At 38.8% G+C, this 20,258-nt stretch overlaps 4 protein-coding genes across 4 annotated transcripts; 3 read left to right on the top strand and 1 right to left on the bottom strand.

The window, feature by feature from the left end:
- Window positions 1–13,579: 13,579 nt before the first annotated feature.
- Window positions 13,580–14,376, top strand: PG994_006831 (uncharacterized protein; the record flags this gene model as incomplete). The annotated part of the gene is made up of 3 exons (XM_066858240.1): window positions 13,580–13,857; window positions 13,919–14,039; window positions 14,101–14,376. 3 exons carry the CDS (start codon window positions 13,580–13,582, stop codon window positions 14,374–14,376), a joined length of 675 nt encoding a protein of 224 aa, XP_066717509.1.
- A 656-nt stretch (window positions 14,377–15,032) lies between these two features.
- Window positions 15,033–15,676, top strand: PG994_006830 (Acyl carrier protein; the record flags this gene model as incomplete). The annotated part of the gene is made up of 3 exons (XM_066858239.1): window positions 15,033–15,263; window positions 15,423–15,552; window positions 15,630–15,676. 3 exons carry the CDS (start codon window positions 15,033–15,035, stop codon window positions 15,674–15,676), a joined length of 408 nt encoding a protein of 135 aa, XP_066717508.1.
- A 972-nt stretch (window positions 15,677–16,648) lies between these two features.
- Window positions 16,649–17,845, top strand: PG994_006829 (Disulfide-bond oxidoreductase YfcG; the record flags this gene model as incomplete). Its single annotated transcript, XM_066858238.1, has 7 exons — window positions 16,649–16,741; window positions 16,806–16,841; window positions 16,922–16,972; window positions 17,031–17,168; window positions 17,233–17,290; window positions 17,365–17,532; window positions 17,613–17,845. The coding sequence occupies 7 exons, from the start codon at window positions 16,649–16,651 to the stop codon at window positions 17,843–17,845; spliced, it is 777 nt and encodes a 258-aa protein (XP_066717507.1).
- Window positions 17,846–19,367: 1,522 nt separating this feature from the next.
- Window positions 19,368–20,074, bottom strand: PG994_006828 (uncharacterized protein; the record flags this gene model as incomplete). Its single annotated transcript, XM_066858237.1, has 2 exons — window positions 19,368–19,565; window positions 19,670–20,074. 2 exons carry the CDS (start codon window positions 20,072–20,074, stop codon window positions 19,368–19,370), a joined length of 603 nt encoding a protein of 200 aa, XP_066717506.1.
- Window positions 20,075–20,258: the final 184 nt, after the last annotated feature.

The following is a 20,258-nucleotide window of genomic DNA, read 5'->3' as shown; positions in this document are numbered from 1 at the left end:
GGCCCTTTGGGCACTTGGCTGAACTGGTCGCGTTGTTTCTTGAGGAAATAGGAAGGCACGAGGCCCAAAGCAGGGAGGGCACTTCGGGGATTACGGTCTTAACGAGGATTGGCATCGACATCGCAAAAGCATCGAGTGGAAAGCACCAGAGGTCTCGGCAATGACTCGTTCCTAGATTGCCAAGAACGCAGCTCTGATTCGAACCACGGTATGCCCTGCTTTCGCTGCGCCCGCCGAGTCTCTGAGATGAGTTAATCTTGCCCTGACTAACCGTTATGTGCGCACGTTGCAAGTGTCCACTTCTGACTCGGGCTTTTTCCGACGCCTGCGGGGAAATGACTGCATTGCGGGTTGCCCGCAATAGAGGAGGAAAGTCGCGAAGAAGGAGAAGCAGAAAAAGCCCGCGTTTCTCCATCATCACTTCCCAGAGTAGCTACTCCGCACAAGGCTTGCCGGAGCTGATGACCTGCAGAGTTGGGAGTTGGAGAAATTGGAGGTGGGTTATGGCCTGACATAGCGCCCGTATTCCGTGGCAATTGCACGATCAGGCAGTCAGGTCCTACGTTGGCGTTCTCTCTACCAGACCTTGGGCACATCCACCACCCCACGGATCGTGCTCATTCGTCACATCATAAAAATTCTCCGGTGCAAAACGGTCGAGTATAACTGGATCAACCGCGATATCACCGAATTTTCCCACATCGAAGCCCGGAGACACGTGAGGCACGTGAGCTTCTCTCGGTTCCTCGTCGGCGTTCCTTAGACGACTTAACGTGATGCTTACTTTAAAAGTATTACTGTACACTCCGCATGGCGATGCAACACTATATAGTAGATTAAAATATTATTATAATAATTAATGATCTTAAAGGGCTATTAATGAAATCCTTTACTATGCGAGTCTAGGTGACAGCCTTTAATAGCGCTTTTAAACAGTGAACATGAGTAATGCGAAATTAATTATAGAGTAAAGGATTTAAGATACCCTATACAACCCTTATAAAGATTTATTTACCTTATTAATTTTTAACTATACCGCCTTTCTTTTTTACTAATACTGTTTATTAAAGCACGCCTCGAAGTCTAATAAGCCTTAGCTTTAAAACTATTATATAGTTTCTTACACTTTCGATTATTATAGCTATTCTTTCTATAAGTTAAACAGCGGCCTATTAAAGCTACTCCTTTAAAACGACATTACCCTTTTTAAAGTCTCTCTTTTAAAAGCCTCTCGCGTAGGGCCCTTATAATTAATAGAAAGTAAAGAGCATTAAGTAGAGGTTTTAACTCGTTAATATTAATTAATAATATTAAAGTAATATATATAATAACTTATATTATTAAAGAGAGATATAATAAGATATATAATATTAAAAGGTTTTTAATTATTTAAATAATCGAAATAATATAACGTAGTTTATAAGCGAAATAACTATATAAACGAATTAACTACTGTTTAAAACTTTATATAATAAAGTATGAATTAATTTCGCTATAACGTATTTAATATATTAAAATTAATCGAAATCCTTATTATTAAATATATTTATATCGTTTTAATAAGTACGCGTATTATACCCGGGCTCCCCGTAGATTCTATAGCGCCGCGGGCGCGTTTTAAGCCTTTTTATACGACCATTACTCCGGCGCGATTTATCTTGTAATTATTTATTAATATCCCTTTAAAACTATAGGTCTTTTTTAACTTATTTATAAAGTAATCCTTTATTTTATAGCCGTTTTTTTTTCGCACGGCGGCGCCGGCTAAGCATTTTATTTACCTCTTATAATACGGTTACCTCACTTTTTAATAAAGCGAGCCGGTGTATTATTTAGGTTATACTTTTCACAATTTAATTAAATTTAATAAAAATTAATATTAAAGAGCTATTTTAGTATTACGCGATTCGATTTTTAATATACTCGGTTTAAAATTAAGCTTTAATTAAATTATTTAAGGTTTTTAATTCTTAAGTTATAAATAAGCCGAAAAAAGGTCGCCGGAGGCGTCGGCGTATATAGCTTTATATTTAATTATAAAATAATAGATTCCGGATTATAGGATATAAATCCTGCTTTTTAAAAACTTCCCTAAATATTTAAAATAATAAAAGTCGCATAGAACGCTTCTAAAAACGCTAGTAAGAAGTCCTCCTTTAAAATATAAGTAATATACGCCCGTATAAAACCGTCGATTTCTTTCTCGTGCAACCTTTTTAATATATAACAATAATTAATATTAAAAAGTTAAAGCTTATATAATAAATAAAAAAATATATAAAGTATAATTATCGAGTTCTTTTTATAATAAAGCTTAAAAATTATTAAATAATAACTCTTATAATCGTTAAAAACTAATAAGCGATAAATATTTTTTATATAAAACTTCGTATACTTATTAAAGTATCGAATCTAGTTGTAACGAACGCTACCCGGGTTTTAAAAGAAACCTAGTAAGACGTACTAGGGTTTATATTAATAATACGAGAGAGTATTTAAACGTGCGATAAAAGTCCGCTTTTATCGATATAATGGGTAATAATTCGTAAGAACGAAGGTAATTAAAATACGTAAACTTAAAAGTATTTATAATAAAGTCGTTAAAATTATTTATTTTATTAATAAATTAAATTAATATTTAAATTAATTATTAAAATAAAAAGTATTTCTATAAAATATATAAGAGATATTTCTCGTTATATATTTAATTCTTTTTTTATTAATTTTTTAAAGTACCTATAAGTTTATAGTAATCTCGTTACTAGCTTACGGTGATCTATCCCTTAGATTACGGTGATTTAACCTTAGTTAGCTTATTTCGAGCGTCGTGCTTTTTATTGCTCCGGGGTCCGTTACGTGACTTATTATACTTTATTATTATATTTATTTTTATTCGTTCTATTACTATACGAGCTAGGGCCGCTTATCTTGTCGTACGTTATTAAAGTGTAGCTACGTATATATTAATATAGCTAGTAGTGCGATTATTAGTTATAATATCGTAGCCGGACCGGGTTATCGTATCCCCGTACTAGTAAGTGGGGTCTTTTAGCCGCATGGTTAAGTCGGGTTGTAACACTAGTCCTCGCTTTTTTTATTTATAGTCTAGCCGTTTTTAATAATTATAATTACTTAGTTTTTTAATAATAAGTTATTTTCGTATTAAAAAAAGAGGTATGTTTTGTTAATAAATAAAATATATAAAAGAATATTATAATTAAATAATTTAACGTTTTAAATAATTATAACTTATTCCCGGTTTTTTTATTATATTATTTTAAGCTTTCCGCGTTAATTAAAAGTAGTAATAATTATTTTAAACGAGATTTAACTTATAAAAAAGCCGGTTTTATTAAAGTTATAAATATTCTTTTTTTAAATCTTATATTTATAAATTATATCCCGTACGAGGGTAAACTACGCGCGATAAGCGTTGAAATCTTTATAAAAGACTTTTTAATAATCGATTCTTTAATTAAAACGCGTCCGGAGGTTTAGTTACTATCGTACGAAATTAGAGGCCTAGTTAACGCCGACGCGTCCCGCGTCGCGTTAACGGAGTAGTCGATTCGTTATATCTTTAACGCTACTTATCCGGGGAAAAAACGATCGCGAATTTAATTCGATTATATATTATATAATTATATCTTTTTCGAAATCCGTGAATTTTTAAAAATTAGCGGATATTTCGCGTTTTATAGAAATACCGAGCTGTCAGTTAAAGGGTCGTATAAAAGACTTTATACGTTTAAGCTACACGTTAAAAACTTAATTTTAAGTTATTTTTAAGCGCTTAAAGCGGTAAGACTATTTACCCTTTTTCTTAAGTATTAATTATAATAAATAATAAAGGAATTAAGTTATAAAAGTTATTTATACGAAATTTAACGAAAGTAATTAATTCGCTTATATAATTATTTCGTTTATAAATTATATTAATTATAAAGGATTTAATTTTACTAAAAGTATTAATATAAATATTTCTTTATTAAAAAGCTTATAATAAAAGCGTTATAATTAATTTAAATTATTTTAGCCTTTATTAATTAAAAAATAGTATACTTTATTATTTAAAATTAATTATTTAGTTTTTTAAAAAGCTTTTTTTATAAAAAAAAGTTATTAATTAATTAATATTTATTATTTAAAAAGCTACTTATATTTATAAAGTTCTTCTTTTAACGTAGTTTATTACTAAGTTAATTATATTATTAAATCGACCACTTTTTTAATTTATATAATTAAACTTAAATAGGTAATACTCTTTTAACTATAATATTAATTTAATTAAAAAAAAGATCCTATTGTTTTAATAATTTAAGTAACGCGAGAAGGTTCGAATCGAATTAGCTAAAGAGCTGTTACGAAAGTATACGACGTCCCCTGAGCTACTCTAGGCGACCGACTCCGCGGTATCGAGCCTCGACGCGAAATCCGACATCTATAATATAGGTTTAATTTAATTAAAAAAGTGATTTATAATTATATAATTAATTTAAATACTTAAAGAATACCTCTTAATATTAATATTATAAGAGATATAGTTAATTTTTTTTTTAAAGTCGCGCGGCGGCGACCGCGTTAATAAGTATTAAATTAAACGCTTTATCGATCGTAATATAAATTTTAAAACTTAAATAAACGATTAATATAATTATTAAACGGCTTTTTATAAAGATATAAATATTATTTCCGGCTAATTCGTATTAATCGCGAATATTAAAACTAAATACGATATTTTAAATAAAAATATATATTACTACCTAACTTAATTATACGGCTAGACCCACCATCGAGCACGGCGATACTATACCCTAAGGCGCTTACGAGAATTAATATTACGATAATAGCACGATAAAGCTATTTAATTATAAATAAATAAAAATGGATAAAATAATATAAATAGCTAAAAATAAGTTATATAATAATAAAGTAAGAGGTAATTTAATAAAACTATACCGAGTAGTTTAATAATATTTAGTTAATTAATACTAATTTCGGTTAAATAAGAGGTAATTTAATAAAATTATACCGAATAGCTTAATAATAACGTACCTTATAAATAAATTAAACACTTTCGCTATATTTTATTTAAATAGCATTTATACTTAATTTCTTTTATAATATAATATAGTCGGTATTTAAGAAGAGAAGTAAATACTTCTAGCTTTTTAAACGCTTTAAAATAACTTAAAATTAAATCTCCGGCGTATAGTTTAAATATATAAAGTCCCTTATATAACCCTCCGTAACCGACGGCTCGGTCGCATTATAAAACGTAAAATCTCGAAAGTTAATAGATTTAAGAAAAGGGGCGATTATTAAATATATAATTAATTTAAATTCGTAATCGTCTTTTCCTCGGCTTAGCGATATAAAAGATATAGCGAATCGATTACTTTATTAACACGACGCGAGACGCGTCGGCGTTAATTAAGCTTCGAACTTTATACGATAATAATTAAACCTTTAAACGCGTTTTAATTAAAGAATTTTTATAAAAATTTCGACGGGTATTATGTGTCATTTATTTTTATATAAAATATAATTAATAAATATAAGATTTAAAAGGAGGATATTTATAACTTTAACGAGACCGGCTTTTTTATAAGTTAAATCTCGTTCGAAATAATCGTTATAACCTTCGATTAATACGAGAGGCTTAAGGTAATTTAGTAAAAAAACCGGGAATAAGTTATAATTATTTAAAGCGTCGGATCGTATAGTTACGCTATTTTTATATATATTATATTTATTAAGAAAAGGTATTTCTTTTCTTAATATTAAAATAGCTTATTACCGAAGAATTAAATTATCGTAACTATTAAGAACGGCTAAACTATAAACGAAAAAATTAATAATTAAATTCGATATTTTAATAAATATAAAAAGTTTTATACGAAAAGTATTTATCGCTTATTAATTTTTAATAGTTATAAAAGTTATTATTTAATAACTTATAAGCTTTATTATAAAAAAAACTCGATTATTATACTTTATATAACTTCTTATTTATTATATAAGGTTTAACTTTTTAATATCGGCTGTTTTTATATATTAAAAAAGTTATATAAAAAAGAAATTAAGCGTTTTATATAAGCGTATTTTATTTATATCTTAAAGGAGGACTTTTTAGTAACGTTCTTAAAAATATTCCAAGCGATTTTCATTATTTTAAATATTTTAAAAGGTTTTTAAAAAATAAGACTTATATTATATAACCCGGAATATATTATTTTATAATTAAATATAAAGTTACGTACGCCGACGCTTTTAATAACCTTTTTCGGCTTACTTATACCTTAAGAATTAAAAACTTTAAATAATTTAATTAAAACTTAAATCGCGCGATATTAAAATAGCTTTTCGATATTAATTTTAATTAAGCTTAATTAAATTACGAAAGATATAACGTAAATTATATACTAGCTTACTTTATTAAAAAGTGAGGTAATCGTATTACGAGAGGCGAATAAAATGCTTAACCGGCGCCGCCGTACGAATAAAAAACGGCTATAAAATAAAGGATCACTTCGTATATAAGTTAAAAAAGACTTATAGTTTTAAAAGAATATTAATAAATAGTTATAAAACGAATCGCGTTAAAAAAGTAATTATACGAGGACGTTTAAGACGCGCTTATAACGCTATAAAATTTACGGAAAGCCCGGGCATAATACTCGTACCTATTAAAATAATATAAAAGTATCTAGAGATAAGGATTTCGATTAATTTTAAAATATTAAATACGTTATAGTAGAATTAATTTATACTTAATTATACTAGGTTTTAAAAAGTGTTTAATTCACTTATATATTTAATTCTCTTATAAGGTACGTTATTTAATTAAGTAATATTAATTACGGTTAAATAAAGTTAAATAATAAAAACAATTAATAAAAAAGAGATTAAATGTATAATAATAAATAATTCCTTATATATTTTATATAAATACTTTTTACTTTAATAATTAATTTAAATTTAAATTTTAATCTATTAATAAAGTAAACAGCCTTAACGACTCTATTATATAAATACTTTTACCCGACCCCTTATTACTACGTTACGACCCGGCTACTATACACTATATCGGTAAAAGCGTTAATTTTACCGCACGTTTAAATACTCTCTCGTATTATTAATATAAACCTTAGTACATTTTACTAGGTTTTTTTCATACTTAGATAGCGTTCGTTATAATATATAAAATTTTAATAAAACCGGCTTTATAATAAGTATAATCGAGTTAATATTTATTATAATACTTATCGATTATAATAAAAAAACGAAATCGATTTAATTTAATAATCGAAAATAGTTAACAGCTATTAAATATATTAACTCGTAAAGTTAATATATATCGCCGTTTTTAATTATTTAAAATTAATATTACCTCGTAAACTAATATCGCGAATATAACCTACCGGGCGATTAAATAATTAAACCGACTTTTAACGACTAAATTAATAACGAAACGAGTTTAAACTAGATTCGATATTTCGATAAGTATTTAAACGAAATAATTAATAAATTAAATACACGTTTTTAAACGTTTATATTTAATTCATTACGTTAAAAAATAATTAAAACTTATAACTTTTAAACTCCGTTTAACCTTTATTAAGTAATTAAATTTCTTATTTTTATTTATTAAAAAATCTTTTCGACGCTAATTTTAAATGTTATAAATTAAATAATAAAAGGTATATATATAATAATATATAAAATAATCTTTATAAAAACTTAATTATATATTTTATAAAAAGTTAATTTAATACTTTTTAAGTGCCGAAAAATTAAAAAATCGCGCGTTTAGCTTAAAAAAGCCCTTATTATAAAAGGAATTTAAAAGCTATAGAGCGAGAAGGTAAAAGGGAAGCGTCCAGCGACTGATAAATACGGAACGGGGGGTCCGTCGAAGCGGAGGGCGACCGGTAAAAGGCGCTATAATATTTACGGCGAAACAGGTTATAATACGCGAACATATAAAAAGGATATAAAATTAAATAACGAATCGAATAAAGAATAATTTTAATTAATTTAAAAAGTTAAAGTTAAATTAATTTATATAAAAATAGTAAGATTTAAAAAAAAGTGGCCGATTTAATAATATAGTCGACTTAGTAATAAACCACGTTAACTTTATATTAAAACGAGTTTAAAGCTTAAAGATTAAAAGCTTTTAATTTACTTTAAAAATACTATTTAAGAATGTAATTAAGTTATTATAATTATATTTATCACGTTTTATATAATAAAAGGCTTTAATTTAAAAAACTAGCTCGATTATACGAAAATAAACAATAGCTTTTTATTTTTATTATAAAATCTTTCTTAAATTTATCTTGTATTAATTTAATATAATTACGCGGGTAACGTTTTAAAAAAGCGTAGTAAAGCTTTTTTAAAACTTAGTTATAAAATTATCTTTAATATAATAATAATATTAAACTATACGAACAATTAAACTTAAAACCCCCTCGTTATTTTAAAAGCTTTAAAATAACCTACTTTAAATACTATAAAAATTAAAACTATAAAGACTTATTTTTAAACTTAAGTATTATTTATGTAAGAGTTAAACCCTTTTTATTAACGTTAACTATTATGATAATAAAAAGTATTAATATAAAGCGTTTTTTAAAAAAGGTTTCGTTTATAGTTATAAGCTTTTTATAATAACGAAAGCTTGTTTTATTTATTTTTTAAAAATCCGCTTAAAATATTAATAATAGTTTTATAATAACTCTATATATATAATTAAGATAATAGTTTTAAAAAGCCTTTTATAATTAAAAAGTAATTAAAAACTAAAGCGATACTTATTAATATTTCTATTAAAAAAATAAAGGCGATATTTTTAAACCCTTTTATAATTAATATCTTTAATAAATTAAATAAGAAAAAAATTAAAATTTATTATAATATAATAATACGATCGGCGGGTTAATCCCTCGCGAGGTAGCACTTAAAGCGTAGAATTAAACAGAAATAACCGTTTAGTTATTTCCGAAACTTTTATTTTATAATATAATAATTAAATGTATTTATTAAATAACGTAGGTTCGATTTTTATATTTATTAAATAAAAGCTCTTTTAATTATTTAAATAAGATCGTTAATAAATAAGTAAGGTTTTATACGAATTAAATTTTTATATAAAAGCTTTAAAGTTTTTTAATATCGAATTTAAATAAATTATACGATTATTAAAAGTTTATCGCTTTAAGTATAAAGGTATACCCTTAAAAAAGGGTATAATATTATAATCGGCGGGTTAATCCCTCGCGGAGTAGTATTTAAGGCGTAGAATTAGATAAAAATAATCATTTAGTTATTTCTAAAGCTTTTATTTTATAGCGTAATAGTTAATTTAAACGTATTATAATATATAATTTATTAAATAATAATAAAATAAATAAGTAAAGTTTAATTAAATTACTTTTTATAAAAAGTTAGTAAAAAAATTCATTAAAAGTTATAAAATAATTATAATTAGCTTTATTAATATTTTAAAGTTATAAATATCTCTTATTAATAAAAAATAAGCTTATATTATATATATTATATTTTAATAATTAAATTATAGTTAAACTTTTTATTAATAGTTTAATTATTAAAAGTAAAAGTTATAATATTAAAGTTAATAAGTTTAAAGCTATGAATTAAAACGTAAAATAATAATAATAAAGCTATTATAATTAATAAATATTATTCATCTTTTAAATTAAACTACTTTAAAATAAGTCGCCTACTTCTTTAATAAGAGGGGTGGTGGCTAAAGCGTTAAAATCCAGCAGAAAAAACGATAGGGTAAATAAATCGTTACAGGGGTGGTGCAGGGCATTTAAATCCTTTACTCTTATAAATGCGCTGAATGAAACCTCGGTCTTCCCCGGACCCCAGGTCACCAGGCAAAAGGGGCCCCGCTCCGGGAGCCCTGTCTGGCCTGTCTTGCCAGACTCCTCTGGTGAGCACACCATGTTTTCTTAACAACATCATCCAACAAAGTGTGTGCCGCTGCATGTCGATAGGTCACTCACGCATTATAGCTTCCATTCAGTCTTCTCGTCTTCTCGCTCTTATCCCCCTTTATCTTCTCTCCGTCGCCGTCGGCATGTCCAGTGGCTCGCCGGTTCTCAATGGCGCTAGGAAACGTTCGATCTGAGGCGGTCGCTCCACTTGTGTCCACCTCGGACAAAAACGAGCGGTTCATTCCGCACGTTCTAACGTCCAAATCTCGATCACTCCAGTAAAGTGAATTATGCTCTTGGTCACGGCTCGCCGCCGGGCATCAGCTCATCAAAGGCCCATATTCATCTGTGGAATACACTCGTTGCGTTAACATTTTGGCCATGGCTTGACCATATGTACCAAGAATCAAGCAAGGGCGAGAAGGGGTAAATCGTCTACATTTGCAATTCCACTATGAATTCATCGTGTAACCTCCCGTCCTCAGAACCATTCCGCAGCAGACTGTGATGGCAAGAGGTATATATGCTGCTGCCCTTCATCCACGGCTTATAAACTTGTGTTCAACGCAGAGACGCCCCCTTTGCCATGCCTGACTATATAATTAGCATACTCGGTATCTCGGCATCTATATTGCAAAATCCTGTGATACCTTTTCTGACCGCCATCGAGTGAAGCTGCATATAAGAATTATGTGTTTTTGGTTCCAGGCGACATTAAAAACATTCAATTGTAAAAGAACTCACATGTGCGGTCCCTTTCCGGACTCCGATATTTGCTCCGCGTCTCATGGACTGTGACCATGACAGATCAACAAGCCCTGACCTAGTTCCTCTGATAGTCTAACAGGACTCTATACGAATGCTGCCCTACCTAGTTCGTACCATTTCACAGTCCCACAGTATTCTTGTCTGAGTTGAAGCCTTTCGGAGTCGAGTCTACCTCCCTTGCTGATCAGGATGATGTTCTTGACCTGGTGATATGGAGCACAGGTTGCGCGAACTGCAATTCCTCGGAAGCATTCCCAGGACCTTAGTCAGGGCCTTCCACTTCCATGCTTGCAGTAGCTTTTATCTAGTTAAGTGCTTTGGCAGTGTGATCGGCAGTAACCCAGACGTATGGTACCGCCTCCGATTGGTAGGCAAACAACCCCTGACTTGCATAACACCACTACAGCTCCACAAAGCATTGAGTGCCGGCGTGCCTTAGTCCTAAAGCCCAGTCGTCCTAAAGCCTGTTCTGTTTGCTCTGAGAGCATGGGTTAGCTGCGTATGTCGTGCCGGCTAGTTTACGTAGCCAAGACAGCCATGTCGATAGGCAGCTTCTCCCTCCCATGCCACAAGGTGTAGCAATTTAGACAAAGTATTTGTGCTGGAGCTAAGTATTTTGGGCTTTATTGCCCGTATCTACCAAAATGTTCCGCGTCATCGATACAAGTCTTTATTCTTGGCTCAATTTCCTCTCCGTTCCCGCTTTGGCTTATACAACTCGTTCCAAGTGTCTTCAAGCAACTCGGTACCAATATCGGCTGGGCCAAGCAAGGCCTCCTAATCTAGGCACAGTGATAAGCAGTGCCGCATCCTGATGCTGAAATTGCTCCTGTATTTACATAGTGGCCTTTCGACCATTGAGACCGAGGACTAGATGCTGTAGTTCTGACCTTGCTGAAGGAAACTATACTTCCCTCACGACTTGAGTCAAGATACTAGTTACAGCCTTCAAACCAATGTCTGAGTAAGTTTCTTGTTGCTCACGTTCATATTAAGTGGGCCGGGATATCCCGTTTGCAGCTCTGGACATCTTCATGCGTGATTACCGTATCAGTTATCGATATCCCAACGCTTCTCGTACGATTTTCATTGCGGCAAGAGGGGCGGGAACTTCCTGTAGTCATAATCATTGTTATGAAAGTGGGCTACTTCATCCAATGAGTCTGTAGCCTCTACCAGGAATTCATGGTTCCGTGGTAAAATCCATGGTGGTTGTCATCGATCGGCCTCGCTTTCGATTCGCGGCACTGTACTTGAGGTGTGTTTCTGCTTGGGAGTTTCGTTTTACTTCTGCAAATCCCTTTTCTCCCCTCCGTCCCTGGTTCCCCTTCCTCTAAGAATCATATTTTGGTCTTATATCACCTGAACTTGTTTTTCTGAAGGATGAGGAACTAGGTACGCAAACGACGATGTCAAGCCATGCTACGATAGTAGAAGCTCTTGGCTTTCCGGTGCGCGTGTCATTGAAGCCGGTGATTACTGGTCGTGTGTAGGAGGGCAGGTTTCGGTGATAACTAATATAAGACTTCACAGTAACATGTAGGTCTGCCCTATGAATTTGACCTGAGATAAGTTCATTGCTTTCCAATAGGTTCGATCCGGTATCAAGCAAGCCCATCAAAAGCGAAGGGGGTAGAAAAAACACTATCAAGGTCAGGTCACATCTACTTCCTTTCTTCTTACAGAGCTTACATATCAGTGGTGATCCGCCAGTAGACAGAGAGAAGCTGTAGGTTGAGTGACCAGGATACAGTCAAATTCCAGATCTTAATAGTGATAGTTCTCTCCTGTTATTGAAGTTATGAATGTGTGTAAAAGATTTATGACGTATATTGCCACAAAAGCTTTTTGTGACATCAAGGAGTAAAAGATGGCCATATCGCCAGAGCCAGCGTTGTCTATGAGAGTAACACAACACTGAGCCAGCTCGCTATTAGATCATGTTTCTCTGAATGACACCAAAACGGCGGATATATATCATTTGAATATAACTCAAGGTCCCCCTTTCGCTGAAGTCGGCTTCGGTTAGGTGCGTTCTGTTGCAATCTGCAATCTTGAGCAGGCAGATACTTCGAAAATATTCCGCTGTGGACTCAATGACTAGAATTGGACCTCTACATGCCTTTATCATGTCTGCCTAAGCCTTTGAAGATGAGCAATGAGGGCCTACTGGCCACACCAGTAAACCTAACCTGTTCTGAGTAATACCACTTCACATGAGTTTTTGATGCCCACATGGGCAGCCGGATTCAGGAGAGGTATGACGAAAGAAGATACCCTTGTTCTGGAAAGCTATATTGATGGGCTGCTAGTGTGCAACCATGCGAGAGCAGACATGGGATTTAACCTTACAGCTAGAGGGAGCTCAGTGTCAGAAATGGTGGGTGCATTAGATACTGGTCAATGTTACCCAAAGTTCACACACTTTAAGGCGCCATTGGTTAGCTGGCCAATCAGTTGAGAGTCAGTCCCCTTTGGTTCAGTAACTGTGTACTGGAAAGATCGACGGACTAAGCGGATTGGATTGGTAAGAAGACTTCTCGATGAATCATGAAGACATCTTGCTGGGCAAAATCAGTTTGAAGTTGGATAAGTGCAGCCACAGGTGTCAGCCACGCCAAAGCGTAGAGTGCCCCACCTCTGGAGCTCCGGCCATTCACAGTGGCTCCTTTGTAATCGGTGGCCCACTCCCGAAGACCCGAAAGCCATCATGACCTCAAAGCTCCTTGGATTTGCCAATTGACTGCCCAAATTTCCAAGCCGGACCGACGACGACACCTCTCCCCTCCACCCCTCCTCCTCAATCGCCCATCCCGACATTGCGAATCGGCGCAATCATGCAAGGGCTCACGAGATCGACCGCCACCACGGCGGCCATGCTGTCGCGGCAAGCATTGTTGCGCCACCCGCAACAGACGGCTATGGTAGCCAGAATTGCCGCGCATCGCACCTACGCCACGCCAGCCGGCACCACGTCGAAGGGCTTCCGCCAGAAGGAAACGACGCCCTGGGACCAAGAGAAGGAGGGCACCCTCGACCGCGCCGGACGTGTCTTCTTGATGACGGAGATGTTCCGGGGCATGTATGTCCTGCTGGAGCAGTTCTTCCGCCCACCGTACGTCTGGACCCTTGTTCTCAATTGGAGGAGGACGCTGGACTGATGGGAGTTGATGCAGTTATACTATTTTCTACCCTTTCGAGAAGGGCCCAATCTCGCCTCGATTCCGTGGCGAGCACGCGCTGCGACGATACCCCTCCGGCGAGGAACGCTGCATTGCCTGCAAGCTTTGCGAAGCTGTATGTCCAGACCACACACCGGCTATCACGACGTTGGAACTCTATTGACACGAAATTGCAGATCTGCCCTGCCCAGGCTATCACGATCGAGGCCGAGGAGCGAGCTGACGGCTCCCGAAGGACAACGCGCTACGATATCGACATGACCAAGTGCATCTACTGCGGTTTCTGCCAGGAATCCTGCCCCGTCGATGCCATTGTCGAGTCGCCCAACGCCGAATACGCCACAGAGACCCGCGAGGAGCTGCTGTACAACAAGGAGAAGCTTTTGGCCAACGGTGACAAGTGGGAGCCGGAGCTGGCGGCTATCATCAAGGCCGACTCTCCTTACCGATAAGCCCGCATAGAGGCAGAGTGGAGTTCGGACGGGGGACATTGATATACCGGCTTGTACATATTAACAAGAGCAAAAGCACCATCTCATTTGTAAAACTCCCAATTCGGGCGTCTAGGGGTTGCCTCGTTGCCGAGTGTGTGCATTGAGTACTTGAAAATCGCCGCAGCATATTGCGCTAGGGCGTGCGATTGTATTCGTAGACATTGATTCTAGCCATTGGTTCACGTAAAACGCCAATCTGAACCTACCTACTGCAACTTCTTTATGTGTTTGTTTCGTTTGATCGAAGCCTCAAGTGGCGATTTGGTACAATCATGACGATTCTGAACATTTTCTACGGCTAAGACAGTTGAAGCAAAGCTCTGGGGGAAAGTCACGTGAACTTAGCTCAATCGCTCAGATCCAAGCCACAGAACATAGAGGGTTGGCCCGAGCTCGGCTCGGGGCATCCAGGATGCGCTAAGCTCCGACAGCTGGCCTGGGTTGCTCGCTCTGCTGGTGACGAGAAATTTATCATGACCTTCATTTGAAGCTCCCACTCCATAATTCCAGCATCCACGAATCGTCTCCCCCAACAAGTCCGACCTCTGCTATCCACGCTCCTTCTACTTAATCAATTGAGCCCGGCAAACCGCAAACCGATATCACCCGTCAAAATGTTCCGAACTGCTTTGATCCGCACTGCCGCCGCGGCTTCCCGGGCTGCTGCGCGCCCCGTCGCCCGCGCACCCGTCTCCAGAGTTCTCGCCGCCGCCCCCACGTCGCGAGTGGCCGCCTTCAAGACGGTGCGCATGTACTCTGCCGCCGCCGGCCTGAAGAAGGAGGAGGTCGAGGGCCGCATTATGGGCATCCTGTCGGGCTTCGACAAGGTCAACGACCCGAGCAACGTACGTGTGCCACTATCTACAATCTTTCCGTTGGGTCCGGACAATTGGGGATGATAAGAGCCCGAGTGGGAAGGGGGCTTTCTTTCCCATCTGGCGGACCCAACTGGAGTAGCTATTTTCTATATCAAGAAACAGCTGGACTGACATGATTGCGTACAGATCAAGCCCACTGCCCACTTCTCAAACGACCTGGGCTTGGACAGCTTGGATACCGTCGAGGTAGTCATGGCGATAGAGGAGGAGTTCAGCATCGAGATCCCGGACAAGGAGGCCGATGCCATCCACAGCGGTAAGTCCCATGTTTCTTCTGTATGGCACAGCTTTCTCGGACGTACAGTGGCTAATATGATATAACCCCTCCAACAGTGGACAAGGCCGTTGAGTACATCATCAGCCAACCCGATGCCAACTAAACTTATCCGACCTGTATATTAAAACGCAACATATCGTCGACATCTCGACGGGCCCCTCGGATGGTAGAACACATGACATCATGAAAGATGCTGGGACGCGGACTGAAAGAGTCTGGCTGAGGCCCGCGAGACCCGTTTTGGCTGCGGTCGACGGGTCGGAGGACACAGAGTCGGGGGACATGTCGGCATGTGGTGGTCACCAATAAAGGCGCGCCTCCTTGCGCCAGTGTACTAGTGTATAGATCTTTTCTCCGTCGATGCGTCCATCTCTCCCTGCTGCTGCGGTGCTATTGCTATATGTTGACGTGGCTCAATGTGTCCCTACTGCGCCAAGTTCTTGCAGGATCATGACGAGATGTCCGATGACGCCGAACTACTCTCGTGTACCTTCAACCACCAGCTGCACTGCACACGAAATTCGGCGCTCTTGCCAACGATGTTGTGTAGGTAAAACTTAAGAAGGTCTTACATATACATGTTGGTGTGTAATATTGGCCACGCCATAGGTCGGTAGGTTGGGTACTTTCAACACAGCTGCATGTCAGTCCCTCTGATTACTGGTCATGTCGTTGACAAATCTATCGTCGCGCTTTCGGGATATATGGTTTCCACGCAGTCTGTGTTGCGTATCGACGTTCTTCGAAAATGGGACGGACCCATTTTCTACTCTGTAAGCTCGGTTTGTAATCAAGGAATCTTGATCGATGCAAAAGCGGGGGATTGGAGAATTTCTGGCCCGACATGATGCATTACTTACAACTGGAGAAATGAATGGTTGCATCTTGAGAACTTGACCTTGTATATATACTGGCTCAACTTCAACTTCTTCCATCAAGTGCCTTGAATACTATCAGCTCCTATCCCATAATTGTATACAGCTATCATCCTCATCAGTTCGTAGTCTTACACCCCAAGCTTGGCAGCAACTTTTAGCTCACAGCACAGCTCCGCAGCACACCCACTACCGTTACCATGGCGCCTTCTGATATCACCCTGTATACCGTCCGCACTCCCAACGGCATCAAGGCCTCCATCGCCTTGGAAGAGCTGGGACTCGAGTACAAGGTTCGTATCGCAACTGACTCTTCTGACACAGACAGAGAGACGGAGACTAACACCCCGCACATAGACCCACGCCATTAGCTTCGCGAAGAACGAGCAGAAGGTAGGTGCCTCTCTCTCAGGCCATCCTGCTCATGGGATGATGCTGGCGAGCAGCGAAACTGATGCATAACGCGGTTCTAGGAACCCTGGTTCCTCGAGATCAACCCCAACGGCCGCATCCCGGCCATCACAGTAAGTTCCCCAGCCAGGCCGATCTGCTATCCGCGGCACCCACTGACACCCGGTGAAGGACAAGTTTGAGGACGGCAAGCCCATCCATATCTCCGAGAGCGGCTCCATCTTGCAGTATCTTGTAGACCGCTATGACACCGAGCACAAGATCTCGTACCCGAGGGGTACCCGGAAGTACTACGAAATCAACAACTGGGTAAGTTGGTTCCCGGACCGTCCCGACCTTGCTGAGGACATGTTGCTGATGCCAAGTGATATAGATAATGTGGCAAATGGGTGGCCTCGGACCCATGCAGGGCCAGGCGAACCACTTCTTCCGTATGTGGCCGCCTCTTTTACTGGTGCGAAGAAAGAAAGCTCGGAAGTTGTAAGCTGACATGAGTGCATCAAAGGCTACGCCCCTGAGAAGATCCAGTACGGCATCGACCGCTACCAGAACGAGACGCGCCGCCTTTACCGCGTCATGGACACCCATCTGGCCAAGTCTAAGTCGGGCTACCTGGTCGGTGACCGCTGCACCATTGCCGACATTTCGTGCTGGGGCTGGGTCAAAGCTGGCTGTACGTTCCTTCCTTCCATACCACCACCATGTTTCCTCTCTCCCTCCCACCTCCCCCTCTCGGGTTGACTTGACTCACAGTGCTAACGCTTTGTAACCAACAGCATGGGCCGGTATTGACTTGGACGAGTTCCCCCGCCCTCAAGGCCTGGATGGAGAAGCTGCGCGCGAGGCCCGCCTTCGAGAAGGGCGCCGACGTGCCGCCCGCCACCGAGGAGGAGAAGCGGCCCAAGACCAAGGAGGAGGAGGAGAAGTACGCGGCCGAGGCGCGCAAGTGGATTATGCAGGGGCAGCAGGAGGAGGCCAAGAAGTAAGTGAGACGAATCCAGAAATGTGAGTGAGACATCATAGCATGAGGGGGCGAGGGGAGGCTGTGTTAAGTCATTTTGACTGACGAGTGGTCTATCTAGGGAAAGTTTGCTTTGATCTATTAGTGGCAAGGAAGGCTGAACCACAATTTGCGTCTGATAAGTAGAGAAGGAAGAAATTTCTTCGGCGATTCTACCAGGAATAAGAAAGAATGAACCACCATTTACGTCTGATAAGTAAAAAAGAAAGAAACTTCGGCGAGCTTCGGCGAACAATATCCATCCAAGCCTGTACTGGAATAATAGCATTTAGAGATGGGAAATGCATTCTAGAATCGCTTCCCACTACCACAAAGAGCGAAACAAGGGGGCCACCGAATTAACAGGTTATTAGGCCTATCCCAAGTCTTATTTATGCACAATCAAACATGAACATCACGGACCTGTTCACATGCTGCAATGAACCGCTGAGCGCCCCGGCGGTTCAGCTCGAAGATCCGATAGCCCACAAGTCCAGGAATTTATTTATTTATTTTCAATTCTTTTCTCTCCATTTTATACAACCACGTAATTGCCTTAAGGTTCAGCCTCCATATTCAATTATATTGCAACTTAATAATTACCCATACATATTGGCACGGAGTAACTCGACACAATAAAGCCGTTGCAAAGCAAGTAATTATTACCTTAGAAACGTATGCTGTCAATTCTGGCGCAATTCCTCCGTCCATTCCGTCAAGCTAGCTACTACCTCGATCTTGACATGCATACGGGGAATGGCACGCCCGCCGTTCTCAATGCCAGAGTCACTTTCTCAAACGCCCTGTAGGCAGCCAGCCAGGATAGCCATGCGACTTGAATCTTTGCGGTGCAAATAGGAAATGATTCCCATGAATTTATTTCCCTGCCTCTACGGCTCTCTCTGTGCGTGTGTCATCATCCTGTATGCGTTAGTGGAATGCCAGGAACCGGACGGAAGGTTATCACACGCAGGCTATACGGTTTCCCAAGACCTCGCTACCGCCACATAGAAACGAGGCTTGTGAGTTACTGGCTTGCCTAATAAATTCGTCTGATTGCATTTCACGGACAAATGTCACCATCAGACGGACGAATATCACCATCAAACGGACAGATATTACTATCAGACGTACAAATATCACCATCCGACAGTCGAATATCAGGATCAGACGGTCGAATATTACTAAATCACTGCATTGTATCCATGAATCGTCTGATGTCGGGGTTACCAGCAGGGACAGCGCCTACAGAAAATGATGCCTCAGTTTGCTATCTCCATCTATATAGAAAAGCCTCGTGGCCATTCAGAAAAGGGTAATCATTCCGTATCATTTATTCCGTCTCAAGGGGATCTCCGTCCGATGAGTGTCTTCCGTCCGAAAGGGTCTATAAAAAGCAATATAGTTAGCACGGACCTATTCTTTTATAATAGCCGCACGGGCCCAGTATACGATTTAGTCCGTGCGGCTATTATTATAGGGGGCGAATATACTTACTCGTTTCTCGCTTAATAGGAGGCTGTGAACTGACCGCCAGCCGCGCCACCGGGGGGACCTTGGCTGCCGTTGTTATAGCCCATCCAATATGGCTCGGCTTTGGGAAGCTTGACCTTGTCCTTGTCGTCCCCCTCCTTGACGTCGTCCTCCTCGCTGTCGACCCACACGGGTTCGACGATCTGGTTCTTCAACGTCTTGTCGATAGTGCACTAGAAGACAAAGAAAAGTTCAAGAGATTAGTAACGAAGATGGAAGCGACAAGACAGGATAAGTCGAGTGACCCCAGCGTGAATCGGTGTATGGAACAACTTACGCCGCTCTTCAAGACGCCGCCACCCTCGCGGATGCGCTTTGACTTGCCACGGAACCCGTGGACGCTCCGGATGTGCTGGTAGTGGGCGGCCCAGTTCTCGTGGGTGGCGCCACAGGCCACGGCGCACTTCCAGGGGCGCGGGTCCCCGTCTTCGCCTTTGAACATGTCGCGGGCGTGGGCCTTGTTCGTGTGCTCGCGGCAGTAGTGGGAGCGCAGGCTGTGCTCCTCGTTGCGGATGCTGGCGCCGCAGACCTTGCGGTGGTCGGGGCGCATGGGGGGCAGATCGCAGATGACGTAGCGGCCCTCGTCGGCGAGGCGGCCGTGGAAGTTGCCCTCACCGGCCCAGGCCAGATCGGAGCGCGGCTCTGGGGCCTCCTTGGCTAGCTCATTGGTTCTGGTAGGCATGGTGTTGTTGTCGTTGTTGGTGGCAAAGGGGGGGGGGCGGTTTCCGAGAGGAAGATGTTGTGTTGAGGGAAGAGTTATTGAGTGATTCGTGAAGAAAGTAGGGCGTTTAAATAAACTTAGTGCGGCGATTTATATTGAATACAACTTTCAATTTTTCTATTGAATGCCTATTATGCGCAGCGCG

The sequence above is a fragment of the Apiospora phragmitis genome (assembly GCF_038363925.1).
Source record: "Apiospora phragmitis strain CBS 135458 chromosome Unknown utg000006l:1.0-5683423.0:1.0-5690449.0, whole genome shotgun sequence".
Taxonomy (NCBI): Eukaryota; Fungi; Ascomycota; class Sordariomycetes; order Amphisphaeriales; family Apiosporaceae; genus Apiospora; species Apiospora phragmitis.
The sequence above is the reverse complement of the archived record's forward strand: the minus strand, read 5'-3'. Positions and strand labels throughout refer to the sequence as shown.